Source organism: Lissotriton helveticus, chromosome 1_1 (genome assembly GCF_964261635.1).
Source record: "Lissotriton helveticus chromosome 1_1, aLisHel1.1, whole genome shotgun sequence".
Lineage (NCBI taxonomy): Eukaryota > Metazoa > Chordata > Amphibia > Caudata > Salamandridae > Lissotriton > Lissotriton helveticus.
In genome coordinates, this window is record NC_136057.1 from 502,737,119 (window position 1) to 502,750,412 (window position 13,294).

The 13,294-nt window shown below is 46.3% G+C and overlaps 1 protein-coding gene across 2 annotated transcripts in view; it reads right to left on the bottom strand.

The window, feature by feature from the left end:
• Positions 1 to 13,294, bottom strand: part of CRACR2A (calcium release activated channel regulator 2A) — a 990,950-nt gene that overhangs the window by 517,020 nt on the left and 460,636 nt on the right. For both annotated transcript variants that reach the window (XM_078673953.1, XM_078673952.1), the window contains exon 4: positions 3,936 to 4,119. In XM_078673953.1, the coding sequence (XP_078530079.1) occupies positions 3,936 to 4,119 (184 nt within the window). The remainder of the gene's footprint in view (positions 1 to 3,935; positions 4,120 to 13,294) is intronic.

Consider the following 13,294-nt stretch of genomic DNA (forward strand, 5'->3'; position numbering starts at 1 on the left):
AACCTGACCTCGGACTTGCTGGTGGCCGCTGCTGGATTGTTGTTGACCCTCAAGTGCTGATCCTGATGTCCTGGGACCCTTGGCTGTGTCTAACTGGACTTCTTTCACCACTAGTGAAAACCTGGGACTGGCCGAGCTACCACAAGGTGTGACCTCGCCGGGCTGAAGAAAGTGGTTTCCACTGCTCTGAGCTTTTTTGCAGCAGAAGATCTGCTTTTGCAAAACCTGTCTGAGAAGGTATCTGCCCTTATCAGACATATCCCACAATCTTGTCCCATTGGGTGATTTTGAGCTTCGAAAAAGAGACTAAGGGGTCCATTATGATGTCGGGCGGATTGCCTCCGCCAGGCTGGCGGTAGCCACTGCCGGCCTGGCGGAGGCAATCCGCCCGACATCCATTGCCAAATTCCCCCCGCCATATTAGGATGGCGGGGGGGGACCGCAGCGGTGAAAATCACCGCCCGCCTGTTTTCCGCCCCGGTGGCCTTGCGGCTGGGGCGGAATATGTTTAATATGGTGGCGGTGTCTGTTAGACACCGCCAGCCATATTACAATGCGCATTCTGGCACGCCTTTCCGTGGCGGCAATGCCGCCACGGAAAGGCATGCGGAGTCCCCCTGCTGGGGCCCGTTGCGGGCCCCCAGGGACTCCATGGGGGTGGGGGGTGCACATGGGGGGTACCTATGGTACCCCCCTGCATTTCAATGCACAACATGACAGGCACCTCGCGGTGCCTGTCATGTTGTGCATTGAAATGCACTGCGTGTATTTTTAGCATTACGGCGGGCGGTGCTTTCAGCACCGCCCGCCGCAATGCTACAAATGCGGGAAGCGCCCGCCACTGTGGCGGGCGCATCGTAATATGTGGCACGGGACCCCCGCCCTTATGGCGGGTGGTCCCATACACCGGGAGGATGACGGGCGGACAAAGTCCGCCCGTCATCCTAATGGACCCCTAAGACTGAAGGTAAAAATCTTGACCGGGCAAAGGGGCTAAAAGTATCAGCCTTGCAAGAGGTCTTCCCTGGGCGCTAAATATAAACTCTTTGTTGGAAATGGCCCTTTTTGCAGAGTTAACACCAAACTTTTTGCTCTTTGCTCCTATTTTTCCTGACCTGTTTTTGTTGGCTTTAGGACTCTGAGATATCAAGAAACCAAATGTATGTTAGTTTGTCGAAATGTAAATAATGTGTGTATATATTTGTCTTTGTAATGTATATGTTTGTATATATATGTTGTTTTTGTACCTGTTAGTTGTCTTTGGTCTTGGATGGAAAGAAGATATAGATTTTTCATGTAGTTACTTAATATAGGAAGGGATAATGTATTGACCTCTGTCCTTTAGTTTTTGATTATCTATCCCGAGGCATTTTTTTTTATTGGCTTTAGGACTCTGGACACTTTACCAGAGCAAATCAGTGCTAAAGTGCGTATGCTCTCTATGTAAATTGTTATCATGACTGGTTATCCATGATTGGCATATTTGATTTACTGGTCCATAGTAATGTGCACTGAGTGTGCCAGGGGCTGTAAATTAAATGCTGCTAATGGGCCTGCAGCACTGATTGTCCCACCCATATGAGTACCACTGTAAAGGTATTTCAGACCTGCCACTGCAGTGTCTGCACACAGTTTTAAACTGCCATGTCGACCTGGCAAGTGCTACCTTTTCTTACATGTAAGACGCCCCTCGGGTTGGCCTGAGGTACCCCCATGGGCAGGGAGCAGTGTTTGTGAAAGGTATGACATGTACTGCTGTGTGTAACATGTCCTTATAGTGAAATACTGGCAATTTATTTTTTCACTATTGAAAAGCTATCTGTTCCATGGGATAGCATAGGAGATACTATGTAACATCTTACAAGTATAACTTCCCATAAGGACAAGATAGAGGAATAACGTTTAGGCTCTCAGAACTCAGAATTTAATAACATCTTTTAGTAAAGATGGTTTTTAAATTGTGTGTTCAGAAATGCCACTTTTAGAAAGTACAAGAAACAAAAAGAAAGGTGGCTGCATTGATTCAAGTCACTTTGCTCAAGGACAAGTTACTCAATAAACTCTGCCTGTGTATTCATTGCACAATTCATTAGACATACTTATTGTTTTTTTAATATGTCATAAAAAGGTAAACCATTCATCTTTAACATCAATCAAATGTACCATACAAAAGACAAAAAACGATGACAGTACATTCCTACGCTGGATACTAACAATGGTGTAAAAAACACAGCGCAATCATTATTGTACATTCCTTCCTAACATAAGTTTAGGCTCTCAGAACTCAGAATTTAATAAAACATCTTTTAGTAAAGATGGTTTTTAAAATGTGTGTTCAAAAATGCCACTTTTAGAAGTAGGCATTTACTTGGTTAACCATTCTGTGTACCTCTGCCTGTTTGTGGATTGACTCTCTGGTTTTGGAGTGACAGGGGCTGGAGATGTGCATTTACTGTAGACAGCCACTGAGGTGTGCCTGGCCCTTCCTGGATGACTCAGAGCTGAATAGACCTTGGCTACACTTAGAGTAGTGGAAGGAGTTTTCCTTGCACCTGAATAGGACCTGTCTCCCTTGCACAATGCTGTCTCCACCCCCTGTGGTCATACTGCACCAGTGAGGACAGAACTCATTTGGTTGGGCTCAGTGACCTTTGAACAAAGAAGAACAAAGAAAAAGTGGGTATAAATATAAATATTTATATATGGGGAAGAGATTTATTTAAATTTGGTATTAAGATATGTTGTCGGTATTGGAAGAGGTAACTCAAGGTTTATACTGGATTTTAGCAAATGAGATTGAAGGATCAAACATCAAAATCAAAAATCAAACATGACAACATGCACACTCTAAATAAATTGATGTACATGAAAAATCGCTTTTTGCTGCCAGTGTGGGAAACAGAATGATCTATATGTATCTTGAGGAATGTATTATACCAAATAGACAAATGTAAAAAAAAGTCCTGGAAAGAATATTTACCAAAGAATAGTTTAGTTAATAAAAAAAAGTCTGAATATGTACACTGCTTTAGAGGGTCTGAATGATTTAAGCCAAAGTTTATACCTAAGTTAATATTTAAATCCTCTTCCCATAATAATTCACACATGCTTTTCGGTCGTAAGTCAGGAGGGGAGACCAAATATATATGCCTGAATTATTAAACTGGCATGTCTGAATCCTGTTTGACACACCACTATGGGCTTTTGGTATGACATATAGGAGGATCAATCTGCCATCAGTTGGATTACTGATGGCAGATTGCAGAATTTGTTTTCTCCAAACCACAAAAACAGTAACATGAAGCCACACTCATAGACAACTTGAAATACTGCAACATATCAAAAGCCCCTTAAACAGCTTATTGGAATCATGAGTGATTGAACTCCAACACACTAGCTGGTGCACAAACAACCATCCCAAAGCCTGAGGTCAACTTGCCGACCACCTATCTATTCAGTTACAGCTGGATCTGGACGGTCTCGCAATAGACAGCGATCTCTGCTATGGAAAGCCACATTTGAAGGCAAAGGCTGGAGAAAGGTTTCTTGAATATCTGGAAAACCCACCTCTTCAGCGTAACCCGGCATAATGACCATACCATAATGTCTCTAATACCTTGATTGCAACTATATAACAACTGCTCCAGTCAAACGCCTTAGATCAGTACTCCACTTTGCCTCACTGAGGATGAGACTGATAAACCAAGGGCCACACTGAGGCTGAGATTGATAAGCCAAGGGTCCTAGTCCAAGGTTTACTACTCTTGAACTGTGGTCAAGTGAGGTTGTGACATCATCCTGGAGCACGGCGGCCACCCCGCCTTCCTAAAGACAATCTCTGGTACTGGAGTTCACCTCTGTACAACCTCAGAGGTGGAGCAACCATCCTTATTAACATAGTCTAATATGTACTTGAATAAGTATCTATTACTCACTCCTCTAGGACTCTGTTAGCACCCAGGCTGTCTATCAGGCTGTAGAACTGGTGATCCTCGTCATCATCCGCATCTTTGAGGCTCTCTTCCCAGGTGGACTGATATATATTTTCATACTGGATTTGTTTTTCATGCTCTTCGAATGCATCATTTAGTGGAATCTTCTCTCCAAATAAAAACTGGCCTGAAATATTGAAATATGATATTGTTAGAAATACAATCAATGCTTTTAATAGACTACTGAAAAGTTCCTTTGGAAGGTAACAAGCAAGAGCCATTCTATTTCCTTCTTAACAGCCCTGCGCCTCCATAAACGCTGTTCATTGGATCAGATTTGCACGCAGATGGAAAACCATGCGGGGAAATGCTGCTGATAGTAGGAACGTGTTTAAAACTAAAATCGTGTACAATGCCAAAGGTTTTATATATTGACCGTGGATATTCTACCGTAACTTCATGTAGGCCATTTTATAACTGCTAAAAATCAACATATCGGCAAACATGTGTCAAGCACTGGTGTAACGAAACTTGACAGGGCCCCCCTGCAAGGCACGTGGAGGGGCCCCATCCGGGCGGGGGCTGCGGGGGCCGCGGGGGCCTGTGTTACACTCTGGTCTCAAGACTACATAACCTAATGTAACAAATAATAATAGTAACTGTATAAAACCGTTATGTTAGTCTTGAAAAAACAAAAAGCAGAAACAACGAATATCACCTGACATACAATATAAACAGCTCTATACGAGTACAATTTACATAAATAATCCTGGTGTGTCCCTTGCAGAGCTGGTTCTACAGGGATCCAATGTGAAAGATATTCCAATCCTTCAGCAAAACGCTTTCTATTGAGCCTTAGATCATTATCGAAATACTGATTGTATCACTTTCCACGTTCCTTATGCATTATTTCGAACTGAAAACTGGCTTTCTGTTAGCTCAGTCCCAGTCATAGTTCAGGCTATCCCCAGGATGCTCCAGATTATGGTTAAACTGCACCTTTAAATCTGGTGGTGGCCTTACAATATACTACAAATTCTCTGTTTCTTGCACAATTCTTTACTCCTCCCAGACGTCTTTTGGAGAGTGTTGTATTTTCCCCTTTGATATTTATTCTAAATTATGCACTAATTCAACGACTGTCATTTATCTACCCCCTCACCCCGCCCCCAGGTCCTATAATGAATTTCAAAGCATCAGTCACTGGATTTCTACTTAAATCAGCAAACTTCATTAACATAGACGATTTCAACTATCATCTTTAGGTCACCTCCCAAAGTGACTTGATCAATCTTAGAGAAGCCTTTGATGTTCTCAACCAATCCCAAGCATTTAATGTCACCACTCGCATAGCACATATTCTCGATCTTATCTTTCCTAATCTGCTAGCTCTCAAAAAGTATGCCCCTTTTCTTTTATTTTGGATTGACCATTTTGCAGTCACATTTCATATCCATTTTCACTTCTGTAGTTCACATGTTCACCCTCACAAATCCTCACAAACTAAACGCAACTGGTTTAAAGTTGCCTCTGCTAATTTGGACTCCACCCTTCACTCCAAACCCCTTTTAACCTAAACTGATGGCAATCCTGCAGTGATCAATTTTAAAATCTGGATTAGCAGCACAATAAACGTCGTTGCACGTCACCCACTTGTTCAACTGCACAATACTGGTTCCAACAAAGTATGTGAGACCAAACCCAACTGCGAAACACTAGTGCAAGCCTGGAGACAATCCCAAAATCCTAGCGTGAAACAACCTGTGGGGCAGCCATCAAAAAAAATATCCATTCTACATGCACAGCCTATTCTGCCACAAAGAATCGCCTCTAGTAATGCCCCATGAGAAATCTTCTCCTTTGTTAAGAAATTTTTGCATCCTGCAATCTGTAGAAACACCATCACACCGTCACTGGACCCCTGTGATAACCGATCTTTCTTTAAGACCAAAATGGGTAAGATTCATGACACATTTGTGGCTCAAGGCTGGATTCCCTCCCTTTTCTGAATTCTACCTCTAGGTCTCTGAAAGAATATTAGAAGTGACAAGGTGAGTGTTTACCCGCATGCCTTTATCCCTCGGGTATAACAATGTGTTGACCTTTACAATGCTTTGTAATACCACACAGACTTATTCAACACATATCTTTACCCTTCAAACTCTCCTTTTTAATTTTTCTGTTTTAGGGTAGTAACCGCCCCAAAACACCTATTTTTAAAAAATAAATTCCATTACCTCCCTTTACCCACCTATGAGGAACTGGGTTACTGATTGACTGGGGTGTGATCCATGATCAAGTTGCAACCACAATCCTTGTCAAGGTAAGGCAGAAGCAGACCTCAAATTAATCTGTGCTCAACCCCTGGTAGCTTAGCACAGAGCGGTAAGGCTTAACTTAGAGGAAATATGTAAAGTATTTGTGCAACACTTCAAACAGTAAAACAGTGAAAACACCACAAAAAAGATCCCAGACCAAGGTAGAAAAATAGAGCAAAATTTAGTAAATAAAAAAAAATGCAATCAGTAGAACCGGAGATATGAATTTCAAAAGAATTTAGAAAAAATTGCACCAAAAAGCACAAAGGGCTAACTCAGGCTTTCTGGTCGCGCTGAATGGGGTCAATGTCACACTTTAGGCCAACCGTGATGGAGTGCAGGTCGGATACACTCACTTGCTTAGGCCCGCTGAGGTTTTACCATCTCAAGTTCATGGCAGGAGTCCCATTCGTGTTGCAGAGGGCCGTGAGGAGAAGGGAGAGAGCTGGCCATCAGCAAAGCCCGAGGAGCCTGCCGGTCCCGCTCGCACAAAGCGCTAACTCAGGATATCTGGTCACGCTGGATGGGGTCAATGTCACACTTTAGGCCAACCGTGATGGAGTGCAGGTCGGATACACTCACTTGCTTAGGCCAGCTGAGGTTTTACCTTCTCAAGTTCATGGCAGGAGACCCGTTCACGTTGCAGAGGGCCTTGAGGAGAAGGGAGAGAGCTGGCCATCAGCAAAGTGCAAGGAGTCTGACGGAAAGAGTCAGGCTGACCGAGCTTATTGCTTCTTTGTGGTGTGAGCAGCGAGATCTCTGTGCAAACAGGCCCGTTTGTGGTCATGAAGAGCTCAAAAGCTTGATTGCAGCACCCATGAGCAACACCAAGGACCCAAGATCTGAGAGGCACCACTTGGGAGGTCAGGAACTCCCTGCAGCTGGGTCCAGGGGCTACAGCTGGATGTTGGGGAGCCATTTATGTCCCTGAGTCTAAGGTCAAGAGGCAACAGACTAGCCTTAGGAGTCACGCTGGGATCCTGGGTTTTAGATGAAGATGCAGGTCCAGTTCTACTTTTTCAGGCAAAAAGGGTTTTAGATGAAGTTTCAGGTCAGTTCTCCTTTTTCAGGCAAGAGGTCAGCACAGCAGGGCAGCAGTCCCTTTAGAGCAGCTGTCCAGCAAAGTGGCAGTCCTTGTAGCAGCACTGCAGTCCTTCTTGTTATGTTATGTTATGTTAAACAAAGTTTATATAGCGCACGGCTACTCTAAAAGAGTGTCCCGGCGCTTTCCACAGAGAGCTCAATACCGAATAACATAACAAGAAAAGCAAATACAGAACCAGACAGAACAAAACCCACCCAAAAGAAACTAGAGATTAAAAAGCCAAGTTTTCAGGCTCTTCCTAAACTGAAGCAGATTGGGGGTACTGCGTAGCGCCAGTGGAAGAGTATTCCACAGCTGGGGAGCCTTACAGCTGAAAGACCGGCCCCCAGTGCGGGCCTTCCTCACACGCGGAACCACAGCTGTAAAAAGAGATTCAGACCGCAGCGAGCGGGTTGGGCGATAGAAGGCCAGCTTACGCCTTAGGTACCCGGCCCCTGAGCCAAAAAGTGCTTTGTGCATCAGCGTCAGGGATTTAAACATAATCCGCTTCCGGATGGGCAGCCAGTGGAGCATTTGCAGCAGCCCAGAAGCTCGTGCTCGCCTATGCAAACCAAAGATGGCACGGGCAGCAGAATTTTGAGCCACCTGCAGGCGCTGGACTAGATAGTCAGGGAGGCCAAGAAAAAGGGTGTTGGCATAATCCAGCCTGGATCCGACAAGCGCCTGGACAGTAATCCGCCTATGCTCCGCAGAAAGCAGTGGAAGAAACTTGCGGAGCATTTTTAGAATGCCGAAACAGGTGCCGGCCAGACCCAGGACATGCGCTCTCAGCGAAAGCTTATTGTCCAGTTTAACCCCTAGATTTTTGGCGACCAATGATGACTGTGCGGGAGGGCACATTTCAGACGGCCACCATAGCCACCACTCAGGGTCGGTGACACAGCCGAAGAATAAAACCTCCGACTTACTGGAGTTGGCCTTCAGGCTGTTCCGCTGGAGCCAATCGAATACCATGCCCAGACAACCCCGGATATTCTCTCCATCGAATGCTAGATTTTTACCGCATGTGAAGTGAAGAGGAGTTGCGTGTCGTCGGCGTAGGACACTATCTGGGCCCCATAAGCCTCCACCGCCGCCGCCAGAGGGGACATGTAGATGTTAAACAACGATGGGCTCAACACAGAACCCTGTGGAACCCCGACTCCCAAAGGCGGCATCTCGGCGGAGCTCTGGGAGACCCAGACCGTCTGGCGGCGGCCTTCCAGAAAGGATGCAAACCATTTGAACACCGTCCCCCTGATGCCGATGTCATGGAGCCTGGCGAGAAGCGCCTCATGGGGGACGGTGTCAAAGGCCGCCGACAGGTCCAACATGACTAACATGGCCTTCCCACCAACATCCAAGGTCTCCCTGATGATCTCGGAGACCTCCAACAACGCCGTTTCCGTGCTGAAATTAGGACGGAATCCGGATTGGGAAGGATGGAGCAAGTTGTTAGTTTCAAGAAAGCTCGACAAGACACCATGGACATGTTTTTCAGTGATCTTCGCCAAAGCCGGAAGAAGCGAAATTGGCCTGTAGTTGGCCAGAGCATCGGCATCAAGACCAGGCTTTTTCAGGAGGGGGATCACCATCGCCCTTTTCCAGGTGCGAGGAACACTCCCCTCCCTCAGAGAGGCGTTGAGGATGGGATTAACCAGGGGATTCACCACCGCCGCCATCTCTGCCAGAAATTTGGCAGGGCAGGGGTCAAGTGGCGAGCCTGATTTAAGGCTGGCCAGCAGCACCCGGGACGCCTCGCTAGAGACAGCAGGAAAATCTGCCAGCACTGCGACAGGCGTGGGCGATGACCCATGTCCTGCCCCAGGGCCGCAGCCGCCCTCCTCCACGCTCTCAGGAAAGAAACCTGAATTGCCTTGATCTTGTTGGTAAAGAAATTGGCGAGATCACACGCCCACGCATCCGATGATAATGACGGGGGTGAGTGGGAACTGGGGATGGTGAACTCCTTCACCACGGTGAAGATCTCCTTACAGGAGTTCCCCGCCGCCTCAATCCTCCTCGCAAGGTATTCTTTCTTGGCACCTAAGATGTCCCGGTGATAGGCCTTAACAGCCGCTCTATAGGCCAGTTTGGCCTCCCCATTATACTGAAGGCGCCAGGCCCGCTCCGCAACCTTGCACTGGCTGCGGGCCAACCGCAGCGCCTCCGTGAACCACGGCGCAGATTGCCGAAATACCGTGGAACGAGGGGCAGCCTTTGGAGCAAGATCGTCAAGCCTTTCCATCAGCCACCGCTGCAGAGCCTCCGTGTCTTTTTCCAGATCACCCGAAAGATGACAAGGATGTTCCGAGAGCGCCTGCTCCAACATATCGGGCGTCACTCTATGCAGCGCTCTTGAGGCTGGTCTAGGCAGCATGGGGGCGCTGTTGGCCGGCCGCCCACTCTCCAACACGGAGAACCTAATCAGCCTATGATCCGTCCATAGCACCGGCAGAGTTTCGACATCGGCAATCGGGACTGACGAGAACACCTGATCGAGGGTGTGCCCTTTCTCGTGCGTGGAACCTGACACAAACGGTGCGAGGCCCAGTGGAGATGTAATGTTTGTTTGTTTGAATAGCTTTATTTCGATATATAAACATATCATAAAAGCATTACATTTGTAAGATAGAACACAATTAACAATACACAGTTAAGAAAATCAACAAGTCAACAGAAATATCAAGGAATGGTTTGATAATTCAGACATAAGGACAAGTTTAACAGACTCAGCAGAGGACATTATTGGAGCAGCAGTTTCTTTGCAGATCTTATCCGCCAAGCCCAGCCCAAAAATTTTGCCAGACAACAGGCGAAAAAAGGACGAGCATCTGATCGTAATATACGTAGTGCTTCTACATGTGATCTAGTGCCCAGGGTCCTACATAATGGCTTCAGCCAACTCGACCTGGGTGCTGCATATGCGTGACACTCAAACAACAAATGGTTGATGGACTCGACCCTTGAATCACAGAAGGGGCAATATGGGATGGTTTGTAGTGGTGGCTTCCAAGTAGAGGTTAACAGCCCTAGGGGAAGCACTCCTACCCTAAATTTAAAGTACAAAGATCTGTCTCCCGGATTACAAATTAAATCCAGATATAGTTCTCTATAAGGGAGCTCTTTAATTAGAAGGAACTCAGCAACAGATTTACAATGCTTAGAGTTGGACATTCTCTCATTAGCCACCCAGGATCAGTAAATTTTCTTAAGCAACTGTTTAGATGGTGCTGTCCTATTAACCCAATCGTCTCCTAATCCCAATTCGTAGAGAAGCCGCTTGACTTCCCTGAGCCAGCTAACCTTGTGCCAGCCTGGTAAGGATAGGAGTTCTCTTAGGGCATCTGCATAGCTGCGCAGTTCTGGAACATTCCATATCCGGGCCCATAGTAAGAGGGGGCGCAACCTAACTTGCTCACATATTGGGCGTGTGCCTGCATCAAGCACGAGGGGGAGTGTCGGGGTACTGTGGGGTAACTTCATAAGATCTTTATGGAAGTTATTTTCGAGGTAAGTTAAGGTGTTGACTCTCTGTACACCCCACAGTTCCGCACCGTACAGTGCTGCACTCACCATCCTCGCTCTGTAGATGTCTAATAGTGCCCCAATAGGTTTAATAGATGAGGCACGTTGTTCTTTTAGCAGGGCCCCTGTGACCCTCTTATGGGTCAAAAAGACCTTTTGATGATGGGCCTTCCAGTTCATGGTATCGCAGAGTCGAATGCCCAGATAATCAAACTCCTTGACTCTTTCAAGCGGGGATAAGTCTAGGACAGGAGGAATGACAGATTTCCTAGGGGGATTGAGAACAAGGAATTTGGTTTTGCTTATGTTTATAGTTAGGCCCTTGATGTCACAAAAGACCTTAAAGCTAGAAAGCAACTTTTGGATACCAGCTGGGGATTTTGAGGTGAGGAGGGTGTCATCAGCAAACAGGAGCGTAGGGATTTTCCTACCAGCCAGGGTCGGTGCATCTGTTGGTTGTTGAAGAAGATGCTCCACCACTCCGTTAACATAAAGTGAAAACAGAGTGGGGGCTAGCACACAGCCCTGGCGGACGCCCCTGTCTACCGGAATGCGGGATGTTTTTTCCCCCTGGTCACCCCACCTAATCTGGGCAAAGTTGCTTTCATGAAACTTAATTATCAAACCCAACAGATAAGAGGGAATACCCATCCCATCTAAGACATTCCACAATTGGGCTCGTGGGACCAGGTCGAAGGCAGTCCGCAAGTCTATAAAGACTAAATACAGACTGCCCCCTCCCAATACGACCACTTTCCAATACAACATTAAAAGGCGAAATGTCTGCTCAATTGTACCTGTCCCTGTTCTAAATCCTGCCTGGAAATCTGACAAGACCTGATTTTCTACGGTCCATTGCAGGATTCTACCTAGAACTACTTTGCCCGCTACCTTTTGTGTCGAATCAAGCAGGCTAATTGGGCGATAATTAGCTGGGTCGTCCCGACAGCCTTTCTTAAAAATCGGGACGACCTCAGCGCCCCTCCAAGAATCAGGAAAAGAACCTCCCAAGACAGCCTCGTTCAAGAGTAATACAATCAATCTACTCCATAGATATGGGTTTTCCTTCAGCAGATCACCCGGAATTCCATCTGGGCCAGCAGCCTTGTTATTAACAAGGCACCTGATCGCCCCTTCTACTTCCTCAATGCCAAAAGGGTGGTCATTGGTTCCGATGGCATCTCGAGATCTGTCTAAGAGACCCGTAATTGGTTGTAGTACACCTGTTGGAGCAGAATATAGCTTAGAGAAGTGGGCAAACCAAACCTCACCAGGGATATTACAGGTGAAATGTACATCAATGGGTTTGTCCCTAGCTCTCATCAGGTCCCAGAACCCCTTAGAGTCTTTTCTAGAGCTCGCCTCCATTAGCTCACTCCAAAATTTGTATTCCTGAGCCTCCTTAGCCATGGCTACAGTTTTTTTATAAGATTTCCTGGCAAGTCTAATACTGCCGGGGTCCTTTGACTTCACTGCAGAAATAAGTTCACCCTTGGAAGCCCGGCATTTTGAGGAATACCACTTATCTCTTGCTTTAGAAGCGCCTCTCTTTACAGTCCTCACCCTATTTTGGGGAATAATAAACAGTTCACTTAGTGCCTCAGTGGTTTCTGTGAATGTCGATAAAACAGTTTGTCCAGTGGTTTCCAGGTCGTCAAGACTCAACCCCACAGCGGTCACAATAGTCCTTGCTTGCGCCATCCTTCCCTCATACTCTGCTACTTTAGCCCATTTTAGCCGCCTGCCACAGTTAGAGGGAACAAGTTCATGGGATGTTTTCCATGAATAAGCGGCCTTGGCTGGGTTTCTCTCATGCCATGGCGGAGTGAGGGTTAAGGCTAGAGAGTTGTGGTCGCTGTCAGAGGACAATATGACTTCCATGTCCTGATGAAATGGCCATAGATTGTAATTCAACATAATATAGTTTATTCTGGAGGTATGTCCCACCCTGTTATAGGTGTGCACACCCCTAAGGTCCGATTTAGAGCGACCATTAGTTGCTCTCAGGTCATGTTCCATACAGAGTGCATTGATGTCTATTGCACTCTGTGTCCATTTTTTAATCGGATCTAGCGTCAGCGTAGGGATGCCTCTCCTTATCTCATCATCCCAAGTATTCAAAATGTCCTCCCTATCCAGCGGCTCAAAACAGCAATTGAAGTCGCCTGCGAGGAGAACATAGGAGTCAATACTACAGTTTTCTAATTCGGTGCTAAGTCCTGTAGAGGATAGTGTTGATACCCCTCCCCTAACCCCCCTTAAATAAAGGTTAAACACTTCTAACTTCCTACCCTCCTCACAGTGTATGGTTACCCTCTGAAGATCAGGAGATTGGGTAGCCTTATGGGTTACTTTTAGACCCAATGCAATGCTAACCCATATAAGAAGGCCGCCAGATGGGCGACCTTTACTACCATGTTTTTGAGAAGCTG